Source organism: Dryas octopetala, chromosome 6 (assembly GCF_963921425.1).
Source record: "Dryas octopetala chromosome 6, drDryOcto1.1, whole genome shotgun sequence".
In the NCBI taxonomy this organism is placed as follows: domain Eukaryota; kingdom Viridiplantae; phylum Streptophyta; class Magnoliopsida; order Rosales; family Rosaceae; genus Dryas; species Dryas octopetala.
In genome coordinates, this window is record NC_141371.1 from 2,920,247 (window position 1) to 2,937,608 (window position 17,362).

The 17,362-nt window shown below is 35.6% G+C and overlaps 3 protein-coding genes and 1 non-coding gene across 5 annotated transcripts; 2 read left to right on the plus strand and 2 right to left on the minus strand.

Annotated features, from left to right (window-relative positions):
• Positions 1–430: 430 nt before the first annotated feature.
• Positions 431–4,410, minus strand: LOC147281086 (enolase (DUF1399)). Its single transcript, XM_086247518.1, has 8 exons — positions 3,998–4,410; positions 3,790–3,907; positions 3,303–3,683; positions 2,778–3,050; positions 2,115–2,632; positions 1,855–1,979; positions 1,195–1,352; positions 431–1,095 (listed from the first exon to the last, which is right to left on the minus strand). Exons 1-8 carry the CDS (start codon positions 4,195–4,197, stop codon positions 550–552), a joined length of 2,319 nt encoding a protein of 772 aa, XP_086103644.1. The 5' UTR covers positions 4,198–4,410; the 3' UTR covers positions 431–549.
• A 4,211-nt stretch (positions 4,411–8,621) lies between these two features.
• LOC147281087 (small nucleolar RNA snoR69Y) lies at positions 8,622–8,713 on the plus strand. The gene has a single exon (XR_015123205.1). It is a non-coding gene; the product is annotated as a small nucleolar RNA snoR69Y (small nucleolar RNA).
• A 523-nt stretch (positions 8,714–9,236) lies between these two features.
• LOC147281088 (F-box protein PP2-B15-like) lies at positions 9,237–11,276 on the minus strand. The gene is made up of 3 exons (XM_086248609.1): positions 11,002–11,276; positions 10,132–10,250; positions 9,237–10,044 (listed from the first exon to the last, which is right to left on the minus strand). Exons 1-3 carry the CDS (start codon positions 11,254–11,256, stop codon positions 9,564–9,566), a joined length of 855 nt encoding a protein of 284 aa, XP_086104735.1. The 5' UTR covers positions 11,257–11,276; the 3' UTR covers positions 9,237–9,563.
• Positions 11,277–13,684: 2,408 nt separating this feature from the next.
• Positions 13,685–16,468, plus strand: LOC147281089 (Tetratricopeptide repeat (TPR)-like superfamily protein). Of its 2 annotated transcripts, XM_086247419.1 has the most exons (8): positions 13,685–14,183; positions 14,278–14,344; positions 14,447–14,486; positions 14,794–14,926; positions 15,224–15,295; positions 15,726–15,806; positions 15,994–16,055; positions 16,137–16,468. In XM_086247419.1, exons 1-8 carry the CDS (start codon positions 13,872–13,874, stop codon positions 16,201–16,203), a joined length of 834 nt encoding a protein of 277 aa, XP_086103545.1. In that variant the 5' UTR covers positions 13,685–13,871; the 3' UTR covers positions 16,204–16,468. The 2 variants fall into 2 exon arrangements, with proteins under 2 accessions (XP_086103545.1, XP_086103546.1); XM_086247420.1 differs by lacking the exon at positions 16,137–16,468 and having other exon boundaries at positions 15,907–16,047.
• The last annotated feature ends 894 nt before the right edge of the window (positions 16,469–17,362 follow it).

Consider the following 17,362-nt stretch of genomic DNA (forward strand, 5'->3'; position numbering starts at 1 on the left):
ATACATGAGGGAATGAGGAATGGTTTGCTTTCAAAGGAAAGGTTCCGTGCTTGGAGTTATTAATTCACCTTCTTTTGTGCTTTTTCTCTTGACACAGTCAAGTTATATAATATGCTTTCTTTTGAGGGCATGCTCCAATATTCCTTGCTACTTTGGACTGGAACGTTGAGTGCACAATCAAGGGATCCTCCCTCCATTTTCTCTAGAAACAGACTCCAGTTTGTCCAGTTTTTTAAGGCCCAATCCAGAATCTTAATACTATAGTTTAGGCCCAAACTATACCCACAAATAAGACTTTTAATGTCACAAGGTTTTTAAGGGTGTCTGTTATGTACGTATCTTAATGCACCAGCATCTTTTCCATTTAATTAAGCCAAAATTTCTAGCAATACATCTTAAACAACAATTTTTGGACCAGTATATTCTTTAATTCAAATGGAAGGAGCACATTCTTCATAAAATAATATGCAACTGAATGATATATCATGCAACATTGTGTGTGTATATGGTCATCCCAAAGTTTTTATAATACAAAAAAGGCTCATCGTGTCATGCAAGTATCCCTCGTTTGTACAACTTATCACCACCTTCCTCTGGTGAATGAGTAATAGTTGGTTGCCTAGTAATATGAGCTGCACCCTCTGATGTTACAATTGCCTTTGCATTCCAATACCAAGGCTGAAGGTGAGGTGAAGAAATATATGAAGACCATGAGGAAGGGTGAAGTACTACAGAACCCCAATCTTTAGTCCCAAGTTTTTGTTCCTTTAGTCTTCTTCTAATCAGCAAACATCCGAGATCTTCTTTCTTCATCTCTGATACGCTTCTTAGTATAGCAATGCATAGAAGCAGCATCAATACTGCATCTTCTTCAGGCAACAACTCTACTACCAATAGCTTCCAATTTAAAAGTGCCGTTGCTCTTCCAACTGGATCATCTTCTGCAAACCGAACAAGTGTTACAAATCCCTCTTCTTCTTCATCATCTTCTTCCTCCTCTTTGCCTTCTTCGTCATTTCGACATTCTTCATCTTTGGTCACCGACCTTTTTTTCTTTACTTGATATTGCATTTTCCGTCCTCTCAACAGCTTAACCTGCAATATGTGATTGGTTATTAAACCATTATGAGAATTTACATACAGAATTACAGATACATTTATATATGCTATGGAGAAAAGAAATGGCCATCCTACCGTTGATTCTGCAGCTTGATTTTTTAAACAGAAACTCAGACCTGATATTGATGATGACAATTCCCACCGTAACATCAATTCATCTCCTGTTGAAAAGTACCATGCAGCATTCCATTGTTCTGGTGGTTCTTTTGGTATGGCCGTTCCTACCACTTTCTCTGTACTAGATGGCAACAGCAACAAGAAATTTACAATTTGATTCCAAAGAAATGAATGAAGCACCATCTTTAACAAAAAGTAATCTCTCAGAAGCCCATGTAGAATGCTATGTGAACATACAATAAAGTCAAGGGAAACTCTGTTCCTCTTGTTTTTCTATATATTTAAGAAAGTCACAGATCAGGATGCTTGCCTAGAAGAAATGACATTAACTACTTAGTCTAGTTTGCTGAGGAGAAAAGCAAGATTAAAGTACTGATTTGTGGACTCTTCCTTTATGTCCTTTTAGTTTCAAGTGTCCCTCACTCAACTATTGGCCCAGAATGGAACAAGCATGATCTTGTCGGAAACTACACAATATGGTTGACCTCATATGCAGGTTGGTTGCATGTATTTATTCCTATTTCTAATGCAGGTTGGTTTCTAGTATTTAATTCCTATTTCTTCAATGTTTTGCACCTTTATCCCACGAGTGTCTGCAAAAAAATATATACAACATACCAGGGCATCTACCAATGGAACCAGCAACATAAGACCAAGAACCTTGTCGAATCTCTATAATTCTATCCTCCCATTTCACAGCTGATGGAGTTTCGCCCCCTCTTCTCCAAAATCCTTCTCCCACCCTACAATTAATCATCCAATTTCTTTTAATTAAGCAATAGATACAATTAATGGTCTTTCAAAAAGTCCTCTCTCTCAAAAGAATTGAAATTGTCGTTCCCCTGAGAAATAAAACAAGTTGTTAGCTAGCACTTAACCTTATTCGAATCACAAAACACTCTCTCCCAGCATGATCAAGAACAGTGCGAGACAACCACCGGCCTTCTTGGGGACGATACTGGTTCATTCTCAGAATCACATCCGATACCATTGCCCCAGAATTATCTGTGACACGGTCTGGCACACACTTCAACAGGTATGGTGCTTGAACTGGTGGAGTTATTGAAGCAATAATTTCCACTTCTTGAACTTCTTTTCCCAAAGTCAGAGAGGGTGCTCTGAGTAAGTCATTCCAATTGAATGTAACGGTGCCTTGCAGGCTACTTCCTTTAAAACAGTTGCCACCACGCCGACGATGCTCAAATATGACTCCTTTGGTTCCAAACTCGCAGTAGAGATGCCAAGCTTTTCGCCATGATGAATGGGAAAAGCTGGAGACTGGTTTTTCAAGCTTTAACTCACTGTGACACCTCACCATTCGAAGACAAAGGATATCGCGTTTCATATCCTCTTGCATTGCCTTTGTATCAGCCCTAAGCCTGACAAACATACAGACCTACATTGAGGTACCAAGGTGCCATCAGCGTAATACTTACTAACAAAACTGGGATCAACATAGCTGGCTTGACTTACAAGTCTTCGCTAGTTCAATTTATATAAGATTTTGATGAAATTCGAGAATAAAAGAATGCTAAACTGACCTCAAGTAAGAACCTAGGGAGCATGGGCTTGTATTTGGTGTTGACATCCGTGTCTGATACCTCCCAGTAAACTGGCGGCTTGAATGAGACACCCCCATCCAACTCCAAAGCTATTTCTCCACCAGCTTTCTCATATGGCTGATCAAAGGTCCTCTCCCAAAGCTTCTTGGTCTCTTCCACCTCTTTTTCCTTCACAGTGTCCCACATGGTCACCACCTTCCCCAAATCACCCTCCATCTCTTTCATATCTTCAGCATATACCGTTGGGTAACTCTGGGGAAAAAAATTGCGAAGACTTAATTAAACGAAACGACAAAAATTCAATCTTTTAATTATGGTCATAATTCTCAGCTAACTAAATTGCTAAAAATTAGAATTAACACTCAAAAATAAACTCAACCCACCTTTAAAAAAGTCAAATGCGTTTACCTTGTTTCACTCACACCACACCAAGATAAAAATAAAATAAAATTGAAACCGAAGAGATTGTAAACCCAAAAGGCAGAGATTAAGGAAGAAACACACCTGATGAGTGAGCCACATTAGCATAATATCAGAGGCAGGCACCAAAGGAGAGCACAAATCAATGGACCTCTGCACCATAAACAAAAACCCCTTGTACCTTTGCCTTGCTGCTATCAAATACACAATTTCAGACCTGTATGGCTCTGAAAACTTGGAATACAAAAATCTATGCTTGCCCACTTCCTCCAAAAGCTCTTCATTGGCCACATATGGAACCTTCACATCTGAATCGGTTTCATTCTCAAATGGCTCATCTGGGTACCTTCTGACCCATATTTCTCTGCACCTTACCAATGCGTACTCTTCGTTCTCTTCGTCAAAAATGGCTGGTTTTCCAATGAGTTTTGAGAACTTCGACTCACAGTATTGCCCGTAAGAAACCTACAAGCACCCTCTGTCAAGATTCTGTTTGGTCGCTCGGAAAATAAAGAAAATATCGGAACTTTCCCAAAAAACAAAAAAAATTTCAACTTTCAACGTTGCCTACCGGATTCAGTGTGTGACAGAACCAAACCCACTCAATGTCTATAGGAGGATGGACCATAGGAGGCAGCGTTGACTCCGCCGTCAGATCAGAAATCAACGGCATCCACAGCTCATTGTACCTGCAAAACCAGCAACCCGACAGAGTACTTTAACATCCACCGTCCGATCAGATTACTTGGTGAAAGAAGCTCAGAGTTGAGTTGACCGACCTTCTTATGGCTTCAATGAGCGTTGGCGTTTGGTGAAGCCAGTGAGAGTCGGCAACAGTCCTCAGGAACCCGATATTTCGCCTGGCGGCCGAAACAAGATCCAACCCGAGTTTGACGGTCTCCGTATCCGAAATGTCGCTGAGAGTTCTTGTCGAGGACACGTGGCAGGAAATTCCGGAGCCGGTGGGACTCGACGACATGTCGTGGTGAGAGTGGGAGAGCAGTGAGTGAGATCTTTGGATGGAGTTTGGGCTTCCATAAAACACTTGATCATGTTTTGTCCGATGAACAGAGAGAATATAATACGAGAAACGACAAAAAGAAAACAGTGTGTGTTTTCGTGGGAAAGTTGAGAGACAGGTGGCGAGAGTTTAATTAAGATTTTCAGGTGGAGCCGTGGAGGTGGCGGAAACAAGAAGTTGTTGAAGAAGGGATTGGATGATTCCCTGCCTTTAATCATTACATGCTATTATATATATTAAAATAATCTATCTTAATCTAATCAAATTGAACCTATCAAATAAATAAAAAAAAAAAGACTTAAAGTATAGTACTTTTAGGAGTTTTTCAACTTTTTCTTAAACGAAAATCATAGTGATTTAAAATTTTTAATCAATTTCTTTTATTTTTTTTTAACAGTTTTATATTAGATATTAATTCTGAAATTTTGAGCGGAGGGGAAATACAAATCGAAAGAAGACTTCATTATGAATTAAAAAATTTTTCTTATAAATTAAAAAAGACTTTATTATAAATTAAAAAAATATATATTATAAATTAAAAAACTTTAGTATGAATTAAAATAATTTTTTTATAAATTTTAAAACATCACTGTTCTTCATCTAAAAACTCATTTTCTAAATAAACCAAGCCTAATTATCGTTAAATAAAATTGCACCATTTCATTGTTAGAAAACTATATAATCAACCAAAAATTACAACACAACTAATTTGGAAATTTGGTAAGAAAAGCTTGAAAAGAGGGTAGATGGGTTTATTTTCCCAGTCAATCAATTCATTATTCTATATTGTTGTCAGTAAAATTACACTTTTAATTTTTAAATGTTGACAATCACTATATATATACACAAGCCCATTTAGCTGTGAGATTCTACATTTAGTGTTAAATGTGCAAAGGAGCGAATGAGCGAATAAGCCAACTTCATATAGTTTTTCAACAATTCGAACCGTCTATTTTTTAAGTCTCTATTCATAGATCATCATAGAAAAAATTTAGCCAAATCATAAATCAATTGCATATCTAACTCTAATCAAACAATTAGACGAACAAAATATTTTCAACGAATGACTTGCGATGTCCAAAGAAATAACTAGAGATGGCCTAATGAACTATTTGAGAAATATTATGGTATGACTTGGGAAGTGTCAAGACATGACTTGAAATGTCACGAACTAGTTACAATTTGAAATGCACCAAGGGTATAAACATTTAAACTCTATTAAGTAACGAACTGAAATTTTCAAAGAATGACTTGGGATGCACGAAAGAACGACTTCAAATGCCCTAAGGAACGACTTAAGAAACTCTAAGGTATGACTTGGAAATCATAAAAAAAATGACTTGGAATGTCACTAGTTATAATTTAAACTGCACCAAGGGTATAAACATTTAAAATCTCTCGAATGACTTGGGAACCGTCAAAACATGACTTGAAATGTCACTAGGTACAATTTGAAATGCACTAAGGGTATAAACATTTAAAATCCCTCGAGTTATGAACTAAAATTCTCAATGATCGAATTGAGATGCCCTAAGGAACGATTTCAGATGCCCAAATAAACTAGTTTAGAAACTCTAGGGTATGACTTGTGAACCGTCAAAACATGATTTGGAATATCACTAGGTACAATTTAAATGCACCAATGGTATAAACATTTCAAATTCATTGAGTTACTAACTGAAATTATCAATGAACGACTTGGGATGCCCTAAAGAACGATTTCAGATGCCTTAAGGAACGACTTGAGAAACTCTAGGGTATGATTTGGGAACCATCAAAACATGACTTGCAATGTCAATATGTACAATTTGAATTGCACCAAGGGTATAAACATTTAAAATCCTTTTAGTTATGAACTGAAATTTTCAAAGAACGACTTGAGATGCCCTAAGGAACGACTTTAAAAACTCTAGGGTATGACTCGGGAAATGTCAAAACATGAATTGGAATGTCACTAGATACAATTTGAAATGCACCAAGGGTATAAACATTTAAAATTCCTCGAGTTACGAACTGAAATTCTAATGGAACGACTTATGATGCCTTAAGGAACGAGTTCAGATGGCCTAAGGAACGACTTGGGAAACTCTAGAGTATGACTTGGGAACTGTCAAAACATAACTTGAAATGTTACTAGATACAATTAGAAATGCACTAAATGTATAAACATTTAAAATCTCTTGGGTTACGAACTGAAATTCTTAAGGAACAACTTGGGATACCCAAAGGAACGACTTCAAATGTCCTAAGGAACGACTTGAGAAACTCTAGGGTATAACTTGGGAACCGTCAAAACATGACTTTGAATGTCACTAGGTACTATTTGAAATTCACCAAGAGTATTAACATTTAAAATCTCTCGAGTTACGAACTGAAATTCTTAAGGAACGAGTTGAGATGCTCTAAGGAACGACTTCAGATGCCTTGAGGAACGACTTTAGAAACTCTATGGTATGACTTGAGAACCGTCAAAACTTGACTTGAAATGTCGCTAGGTACAATTGAAAATACATCAACGGTATAAACATTTAAAATCCCTCGGGTTACGAATTGAAATTCTCAAGGAACGACTTGAAATGCCCTAAGTAATGACTTCAATTGCCGTAAGAAACAACTTGAAAAACTCTAGGGTATAACTTGAAAACCGTCAAAACATGACTTGGAATTTCACTATGTACAATTTGAATTGCATGAAGGGTATAACCATTTCAAATCTCTCGAGTTACGAACTGAAATTCTCAAGAAATGACTTGGGATGCCCTAAGGAACGACTTCAGATGCCCAATGGAATGACTTGAGAAACTCTAGGGCATAACATAGGAACCGTCAAAACATGACTTGGAATGTCACTAGGTACAATTTGAAATGCACCAAGGGTATAAACATTTAAAATATCTCGAATTACGAACTGAAATTCTCAAGGAACGAGAACGAGAACGAGTTGGGATGCTCTAAGGAACGACTTCAGATGCCCTAATGAACGACTTGAGAAACTCTATGGTATGAGTTGAGAACCGTCAAAACATGACTTAGAATGTCACTATGTACAATTGGAAATGCACCAAGGGTATAAACATTTAAAATCCCTCGAGTTGTGAACTGAAATTTTTAATGAACGATTTGGAATACCTTAAGCAACGACTTTAGATGTCCTAAGGAATGACTTGAGAAACTCTAGATTATGTTTTTGGACACGTCAAAACATGACTTGGAATGACATTAGGTACAATTTGAAATGCAAAAAGGGTATAAACATTTAAAATTTCTCGAGTTACCAAACGAAATTTTCAAGGAACGACTTGGATGCCTTAAAGAACGACTTCAGATGCCCTAAGGAACGACTTCAGAAACTCTAGGATTTGACTTGAGAACTGTCAAAACATGACTTAGAATGTCACTAGGTGCAATTTGAAATGTATCAAGGGTATAAACATTTAAAATCACTCGAGTTACGAACTTAAATTTTCAAGGAACGACTTGAGACGCCCTAAGAAACGACTTCAAATACCCTATGGAATAACTTGAGAAACTCTAGAGTATGATTTGGGAACCGTCAAAACATATCTTGGAATGTCATTAGGTACAATTTGAAATGCACCAAAGATATAGACATTTAAAATTTCTCAAGTTATAAATTGAAATTCCCATCGAACGACTTAAGATGCACTAAAGAACGATTTCATATGTCTTAAGGATCGACTTGAGAATCGTTATAACATGACTTGGAATGTCACTAGGTACAATTATAAATACAACAAGAGTATAAACATTTAAAATCCATAGAGTTACAAACTAAAATTCTCAAAAAACGACTTAAGATGCCTGAAAGAACGCTTATATTATGATAAATGCTTTCTCATGAAGTACTTCCAAATATTTTTCTAATCCAAAAGTGCTTTTTATTTTTTCGCCAAACTCAAACAAAAAGACTTTTGACTATTTAAAAGCATTTTTAAGAGTTCTAAAAACACTGTCAAACTAGCCCTTAGTTAAGAAGGAGAATACTAAGTTACCTCTTGGGCTCTTCTTATTAGGAAGTAACAATTCTGAGTTTAGATATCACTGGATTTGGGCCAAGGCCCAGTTCTGACTTTTTTTTGTCGAAGCCCAGTTCTGACTAAGGGTCCAGTTCTTGACTTCTTGTCAACTGCCATTGGTCTGCCCTTGCGAGGTAAAATTTGTAATTTGTGCAATGTTTAGGGCTTTAGTTGGAAATTAAAAAAATCATTGGTGCCTTCTTAAGCAAACCCTAGCAGACGCTCTTCCTCATCCAGGATTACGAAACAGTAGCCGTCTCTTTCTAACTTGTTTTCTCTCCAATTTTCAATGATTTTCCGAAATTCCGATGTGGGGGTTTTTTTTTTTTTAACCATGATTACCATATTTTTTGCAATGATGATTGTGATAATCCCAGCTCTATGAGACCTCTTGTGGTCTAGGATCAGGCTTTGTTCACAGATATCTGAGCCAACATAGCATTCTCTCTCTGATGTTAGTTTTCATTTGCTTATGATAAATTTATGGTAATAATGTTTAATTTTTTTTTTCTAATTTTCTAGTAGGTAATGCTCTGCTTCATCGTTAATTCTTTCTGTCATTGTTGTCTTCGATGATTAATCTCATATCTTTAGTTTTTAAGATTTTTATTTCTCAGAACAATTAAAACATACTTACTATTCTGTTCTTCAAAGCTTAAGTCCTTGTTTTATTTTCACTGGCTTTTCTGTAGTCTTCTGGGTTCTATTGAGAGTTGAGACTCTTGTTTTTTGTTTTTTTTTTCCCAGTTGGTTTTTCTAGAGTTGATTCTGGTTTCTAGTTTGTTTGGTTACCGCTTTTCTTTGGGCTTCCCTTTCTTTGTGGGTTCCTCTTCGCTTGTTTGGGCTAGAGTCAGCCTAGTTGTTTGGGCCATTGGGCTCTTCTTTATGAATTTAATTTCAGAACCCAAAAAACAATTTATTATTAGGAACGAAAAAAGCTAAAATTATTCCACTTTGATTCGCAAATTCAACCATCCACACAAAAAATAGAAGAATCGCATTCCACTACAAAAAGAATGGAACAAAAATTGTGTGCAGATGCTTCCACATATTAAAGCCAACTACAGATAATATATGCATTCAATTAATTTTTGGAAAATTTCTAAAACTAGTATTTTTTGGTTCCGTTAATGACTTGGTCATTTTTTTTCAGAATTTTAAAACCAGTCGTCGAGCTCTCGTTGAGTAGGGCCCAAACGTCGATCTGTGCTCAAAGAGATTTAATCATTTCTGGATTGGAGCTCGAGTACTAATGACACTAATTTTGACCAATTTTTCAAACTTTCCTCAATGTTTTGGCCTAAGCTCAATTCCCTCAACAATAATGCCAGCTTTAAGGTGCACACCCTTCACTTCTTTTAGGCTCATATTCACATCCTTATGATCATCCCACCCATCATTGAAAAACTTCCCCAGCTCAATCTCCATCCACCCATCTTTGCGCTCGCTAACGCCACCTCCTCGGCCATCATCTCCTTCCGAAAATGTTGGTTTTCGGTTTGAAAAACGTTCGTGTGTTTCTAAAGCATGAGCTTGCTTCATGCTTCCATGGAGATTAGTAGTACTCAAGTAGACTGAACCTTGTGACTTGAAATTACCAACTTCTAGTGAAACCTCACAAGGTAAAGAGTCCAATCCATATGCTCGGTCAGCCAACTTGCCAATAAGATATGCACCATAAACAGTTTTTGGTGATAGCATTCGTGTGTTCATTGTGCCATTTATTTCCAGCCACCAGATGGTTCTGAGTTCAGCAACCTCTGCAAATCTGAATTAATACTTAAAAGGGTCATAAAATTAATTCATGAAATTAGATATAAGGGTATGACTATAGGAGTAGTGCAAATTAATTAACCTTGATTCAGGGTGAGGTTTCCAGGTCCAATAGAGAGGATTGCATGCCCATGTAATTGAAAGATCCCTTGCACTTAACATGTAACATTTTTTACCTGTTGATTTCTCTATTGATAACATCTGTGCCATTCATATCTATCAGAAAACTATTATTGGGATTGATTGATATTATATTCATATCTTGTCTTTCAGAACAAGAGAAACAAATTAAGGAAAAAAAAAAAAACCCTCAAAATTAACCAACAAGACCTTTGTTGATTATACAATGAGGATATCAGTGAAACTGGGGTCCATACCAAATTTAATGTTGCGTACTTGGCTTAAATAAATATATTTAATTTATTGATAGATGAGTGTGGTAAAGCATTCTAAAGCTACTAGTGCATCAGCAGGCAATGAAGCAAATATGAATTTTTCTATTTAAAGAATTCATATTTGTTCCACCGCCTGTTAATGCAAAAGCAACTTTGTCATGCATGGGTGATGCGGGCATTCTCTCTTGATTTATTGCCAGAGGTTGCAAATGCAATAATATTTACTCAAATATTGGACCAATTATAGACCCTATATATATATAGATGCCTATATATATAGTTAATATTTGACCAATCATATAATGCATAGGCAGTCTTGACTCAACAATTTTCAATTTTTTCCTCTTACTTGCCCTTGGTTTTTAGGTTCAATAGTCTATACCCCACTTTTATACTACATTGTGTATTAAAATCCACTCCTATTTGTGATACACACAATGTAATACACAAATACAAGAATGTGGTCTAAGTAAAAAGTTTTAATTGTTTATAGATACAATTCTATGAATGAATTGATAATGAGTAAATGCAATGAATCAATAATTGAAGCTAATTACCTTCCTACCACCATCGATTAGATTTGGAGTGCACAACCTGATAAACAAGTCTTTGTTGGAGGAATAATCCATTGGACTCACTAATCTAGACAGAATTTCTGAAAGATCTGATGGCAAAAACTTCTCCCACACACTATCCATATCAGCCATAGAACGAAACGACATCGAAACCAACGAGCAACGACATGCTTCTCGAGGAGATGTAAGTGAGAGAATGTGTGCAAAGCAGTCTTCAGGCAACTGATCCAAATTCATTTCTCTCAGAAATCAGAATATTGTAATTCAACTAGTTTGATAATGTCCGCATGGAACCATATGTATTTATACTATATTGCTTTGTACCAAATTAGAGGGTCCTTTTTTTTTTAGGGGGTCATGTCTATTGATATCGTTAATATGACCACATTTTCTTTTCTGGCAGCGGTCAATGTCATGAGATTCATGACAACATGATGAAGTGAACAGATTTTAGGTTGTGGTCAAGTATCATGACAACATGATGATCTAACTCAAGTACTCAACCGTGAACACATTATGAGCTGGTACTGCTAGCTACACGCTATGTATCTGCAACTGGCTCAACACGGGACCCCAATGTTAAAGGACTCTTCTTTTTTTTTTTTTTTTCAGGCTTATCTTTTAAAATATACATTTGCCTTAAAATCTTTACTATTTCGAGCGATCGACAGTGTAAACTTTTTTATTTTTTTGGCTTTTATCGTTTAACAGTTAGTTTGTTGGTTATTTATATACGATTTTAAATAATGTAAGGATATATCCGTCAAAAAATAAAGTAAAAAACACGAAGAAAGTAACTTGTAACAGTTGCCAATTATAAAATACAATGTCGAGTGATCAAAGTCTTAGTTGATCGATTGATATTAAAAATCCGTAAAGAAAAAAAGTGTGGTCATCCGCTCTAAAAAACCATACTACATATGCATATTATAATAGTTTAAATAAAGACCTTATAAATTTGAAGCCACTCATCCCAAATGATATGTAAGTTAAGTTGACTATGATATTAAGGGCAGAGAGTCTCAATCCAACATGGGAGGCCTCTAAAAATTGTGGGTCAAGTTAGGATTAGAGTGTTTATGGAAAAAGGAGGGAGATCATTTTCTTGTTAGGTGCGTAAGTTACATTATGCAACCCTAACTTCAAAATGCACCTTCCAAGGGTCCAACCTATTATTGTTAGGAAAAAGGAGATGTCAATAGGTCCCCACTATGGCCTTAATCAAAATGTGAACACCACCTGAACAGAATCTCCGAGCCTACCAAATCGCTGTCAAATGTTATCAGCAACTCTTTCTAAATTTTTTTAATTTTTCTTTTTACATTTGTTGTTTGCGAAAAACTCTTTTTTTTGCTATGGAAAGAAAAATAAGTTGAAGACTCGATAAAAGTAAAAGGATTTTTTTACAAGTCACACATTTGAATTATGATTTCATTTACACTTCATCAGTTCATCATCTAAATTAAAATTAAAATTAAAATTAAAATTAATTTACAATCTTAATTTTAAAAAATTTGCAACGTGCCGCCATCTAATTTTGTCAATTTTTTCGTCAAAAAAAACCATGTGAAAGTGTGAGACCCACGTGTGATGTGCCCCATTTTTCTGGGTTTTTTTCGTTATTTCAAGCCTAATCCTCTTTCTCTTCTCTCTCTCTCTCTCTCTCAACTCCATGGTCCAGCCACACCCATCCAAGCCCACAAAACAGAGCACAGCCATGGATTCCCTCAACCTCTTCAAAGGCTATGGCAAAGTAAACCAGACCATCTAGAAGATCAAGCTCAAGCCTCAAGATCTGCTTGTTAGTTTACTGCAAATTTAGACATCAAGGTCATGGGTGTGGCTGTTTTGTCCGACCATGGAGTTGGAGAGAGAGAGAGAGAGAGAGAGAGAAAGAAAGAGAAAGAATGGAAATATGATTAGGCTTGAAATGACAAAAAAGTCCCTGAAAAATAAGGCACATGTCATTTGATTTTTTTTTTTTCGAAAAAATTAACAAAATTGGATGAAAATGTGACATTGCAAAATTAAAATTTTTAGAATTAAAGTGGTAGAGTGATTTGTTAAGGAGATTTAGAGTTTAGTTTATTTTATGGATCTTTCTTAGACTAAGACTGTTAGTGATTTATGGTTTTTAATTAAGTTCTTTTATTTTTCTTTGATGACTTTATGTTAGGTTTAACTCTAAGATTTTGGGTGGAACATGTAGCATTTATAAAACTCATTTTACACTATAGGAAGGAAAATACCCTTCAAATCATAAAAATAATTTCATTATGAATTAAAAGAATTTTTTTATAAATTAAAAAAAAATGTATAAATTAAAAGAATATTTTTATAAATTATTATGAATTAAAAGAATTTTTTTATAAATTTTAAAACATCATTTATCTTTATTTAAAAACTATTTTCTAAGGGTCCTATAACATAAATCCGTTAAAGTCAAAAAATAAAAAAATTTTAACATAAAACTGTCAAAAAAAAAAAAAATAATTTAATTAAAAATTCTTAAATCAAAGCTCACCGTTTGATTATTTGCTTGAAGGGGCCGTTTTAACTTCGATAGTGCAGTCCAAACGGAATTATAACCTGAGTACGTAGTGATGCGTAAAAAAGCCAAAGTAAAATTGAAAAATTCCCAGCTGACAATCTTGCGTGTATCAGACTATCAGTGTACCACACAGTCAGCTGGCTTTTGGCGTCTTATCCTTCACACTAACCGCAGGTCCAGAGCTTTGCACTAAGCCATCGAAATTGAGTGACCCATTAATCTCAAATCTCAATCAATTTTCCACTTCTACTCTGAAACTCAAATTTCTCATATACCCATTGCCTCTTTTTCCTCCACGGCTATGACCCACAACCTCAAACCCTCCATTTCCATGTCCCCCTCCTCACAGTACACTCCATTTATGACCTCCCCTTCAGTTTCATTCAAAACCCACAATGGCTCACTCTTCTTTAGCACAATTACTTCAATAACTCACACCTATATAACCCCTCCACCACCATTTTCATTCAAAACCTGCACAAGCTCACAGTTCTATAGCACCAGAAGACTGTTCCTTCCTTCAGTTTCTGGCATCTTGGATGCCATAACTGGCGGTAACAATCCCCGTGAAGCCATTGCCGCGATTCGAAGTGGAATGCTACTCTTTAGGAAGGTAAATTCTTCTCCATATTACATATAGTGTTGTTTCTCTTTACACCTGTTCTCATAGTTTGGTATTAGAAGTTTACAGCTTTGTTATTGTTAAGGGTGATGTTTCAGGGTCTTTAGCAGAATTTGATAAGGCAATTGAGTTGGATCCTCGCCAGAAGGCATGTAAGTCTATATAATTCTTGATCAAGTTTTTTTTCTTTTTGGTGGTTTTGGGATATTAATTGTTGAATTAAGTTACATAGTATTGGCTATGGTTGTTATCAGATCTTTGGCAAAGGGGGCTATCACTTTACTATCTTGATAGGTACTAGTTCTTTGATGGCTCTTATTTCCATATTTTTTTTTTTGGGTGCTGAGAAAATGTAGAAATTCAAAGGTTAATGTTTAAATTTTGAAGCACGAAGAATTACATTATGTAGAGAAAATGAATAGTGTATCACTTTAGCCAAGATTTTTCAGGAAAAAACATTAACAGAATGCATGATGCTCAAAATTTTGTTTTGTAATTCTGTTGCTCCATTTTCTTGGCCCCCAAACTGAGGGTAAAATGTTAAATATTGATTTGGTTAAGAGACATGTCAAGGATTAAACTGGGTATCTTTTATGCACAGGTTTGAAGAAGGGGCAGAGCAGTTCCGATTAGATGTTGCCCAGAATCCAAATGATACAGAGGAATCCATTTGGTGCTTTCTCTGTGAAGCTCAATTATATGGAATTAATGAAGCAAGGGAACGATTTCTTGAGGCAAGTTACTGATACCAAGGAACATTATCATGAATAGGAAGGTTGCTGATGCATACTCGGAATGTATTTGTGCCAACTTCTTACAATAAGGTTTTTTATCTGAGAAAGATTATTGATGAAGTTAAATTAGGCTTTAAACTTTTAACCAGGTCTTTTGGATTTCTTTAGGAGCACAACTGAGTGTATCTTATAGGAAATTTGCTATTCTAGCTGACATTATTTGAAGTGCTTTTTACTCTCTTGTATTGAGTGAAAACTTCAATAAAATTCTTCTAACTGCATAATAGATTAATGCAGGTTGGTCGAGATCCAAGACCTGTCATGCTAGCAGCCTATAACATGTTTAAAGATGGTGGTGATCCAGAAAAGGTGTTGAGTGGAACTTTTATTCTTTGACCAAACCATTTCTTTTTCGAGCTAGTTGTGTAGTTCGTAAGGTTAAAAAGGCATTTCTTTTATTTGCACCTCCCAATATATTCTCATGTCTCTCTAGGTTTGCTTATTGGATGGCTTTTATTAATTCATATGAGATGTTGAGAGTGCAATTTTCTTCTGCTTCATCTCATGCCTTTGGACCATTTCTCAGCAGGAGGTTAATTTGAATAACTGAAAATTGTTTAAGAACGCATTTGATTTCTTTTCCCATATATTCTTTGTACTTTAAAGTGCAGACCCTTTAAGCGACTGAGACAGCTACCTTAATGGTCTTCAGATAATTTTCTGTTTCTTATATAGGTCTAGCTAGTTCCATTAATACCAAGAATTTCCTCTGACTCAAGTGATTGATCTTAATGCCTAGCTTGTTGCTGCATTTTCAAATGGCCGTGATAGTGATTATTTCTACGCTTCTCTATATGCTGGACTCTATCATGAATCTCAGGTTTGTTTCAAACTATAAGAACTCTCTTAGATGTTCTTTTGGTGTCACATGTTGTATCTCAACTGAATCTGATCAAGTGTTCCTGCAAAAATATTGAAAGGTCACTGAGGAGTTATGGGTATAACTGAACTTCATTGCAGAAGCAACCTGCTGTGATTGCTGACTAGCTATTTTTCACCCATTGCAGAAGAAACCTGATGCAGCCAAACTTCATATCCTTGCTGCTTGCCAGTCTCAGTATGGACAAAGGTTTGAAGTAAAACTAATTGTTTAGCTTAGCAGTTAATGAACAGTTCAACAATATAAATCCAATTTCCTTGCTGATGCCAGATCTGACGATTATATGGCTTCTCTTGCCAAAGTTCACTGTCTTTGTCGAAATTGGAGGTCCGATTGAAGTATTTGGCTCGAGCTCAATCAATCTTATGTGCAAGTTGGTTTACCTTTATCATGTGTCTGATGTTAATACTCTTATAAAGCATTGTTGAGTTGAAGTAGGAGCAAAGGCAATCTATAGATGGCTATTACACATATTTTAAACACATAACTTTGCCTAGAAGAAAAGGGAGAAGCTGTGGTGATATATTCATTTTCCCATAAAACGTTGTAATATGTGCGAGTAATGGTTCTTGTTGGGTCATGTATCCAACCTTTTTTGTTCATCCTTCCTATTTGTATTAATGGTTTTGCTTAAAGCATCCACTTTGAGAAATATACCGTGGCACCAAAACCAAAAAAGACTAATTTATAACCCACAAGGAAATGACACATTGACACTTCTACGAGCAAAGTTTAAGTAAAATCATAATATGGAGCTTAACTATGTCTTTTGATATTATAATCTTTTAAGTTCTGTCCAAATTGTCAACATCCATAATTAAACAAATCACATGACCTTGTGCCAAGAACTTTGGTGTTAATGGCTAATTTGCTTATTAAGTTGTTGTCGTGGGCACTTATAGTTTTAAATTTAATGAGAAAAGTATTATAGCGTCTCACCCAAGACACGAGTTCAAGATTTCATGTCAAGTAAAATGCAACTATTACACATTGTCAGCCATCCTTACAATATATTTTTTGTTCTTTTAAGCAACCTTACAATTTTTGGTGGGTTTATCTCAATTCTTACATAATGTAGCCGTGCACGACAAAATGTTGGACATAAACATTAATCTTATTTTTCTTAAATAGAGTGTTATTCCTTTTGTGGGTGGAATATAGAATCTCCAACAACAACGGTCATACCTTATTGTATATAAATTCAATCTTCTTTTTTTTTTTGGTCAAATATAAGTTCAATCTCTAATGCTTGGGCAATGGGCATTATTGGAAGATACGCGTCATATTTGGCATATTCGCAGCAGTAAGCACATAAAGATGAATATTCTTTTCAGTGATGCTGCCCTGGGACTATGCCGTATGCAACTCCATTTGTGAGTCCATGAAACCTCTATGACATCATATGTTAATTGATCAAAATACCCTCAACTTCATTTATAGAAATTTTGTTTCTTAATTAATGGGTTTACAATGACTCGCAATCTTTCAGGGGTATT

Coding starts and splice junctions, on each gene's coding strand:
- LOC147281086 (XM_086247518.1), bottom strand. CDS start 4,197: ATGTCGTCGAGTCCCACCGGCTCCGGAATTTCCTGCCACGTGTCCTCG. Junction 3,684..3,789: donor TCTGTCACACACTGAATCCG/GTAGGCAACGTT, acceptor GGGTGCTTGTAG/GTTTCTTACGGGCAATACTG. Junction 1,096..1,194: donor ATCAAGCTGCAGAATCAACG/GTAGGATGGCCA, acceptor CACATATTGCAG/GTTAAGCTGTTGAGAGGACG.
- LOC147281089 (XM_086247419.1), top strand. CDS start 13,872: ATGACCCACAACCTCAAACCCTCCATTTCCATGTCCCCCTCCTCACAG. Junction 14,927..15,223: donor CAAGGGAACGATTTCTTGAG/GCAAGTTACTGA, acceptor AGATTAATGCAG/GTTGGTCGAGATCCAAGACC. Junction 15,807..15,993: donor GACTCTATCATGAATCTCAG/GTTTGTTTCAAA, acceptor CACCCATTGCAG/AAGAAACCTGATGCAGCCAA.
- LOC147281088 (XM_086248609.1), bottom strand. CDS start 11,256: ATGAATTTGGATCAGTTGCCTGAAGACTGCTTTGCACACATTCTCTCA. Junction 10,251..11,001: donor TAATCGATGGTGGTAGGAAG/GTAATTAGCTTC, acceptor TGAATGGCACAG/ATGTTATCAATAGAGAAATC. Junction 10,045..10,131: donor AAACCTCACCCTGAATCAAG/GTTAATTAATTT, acceptor GTATTAATTCAG/ATTTGCAGAGGTTGCTGAAC.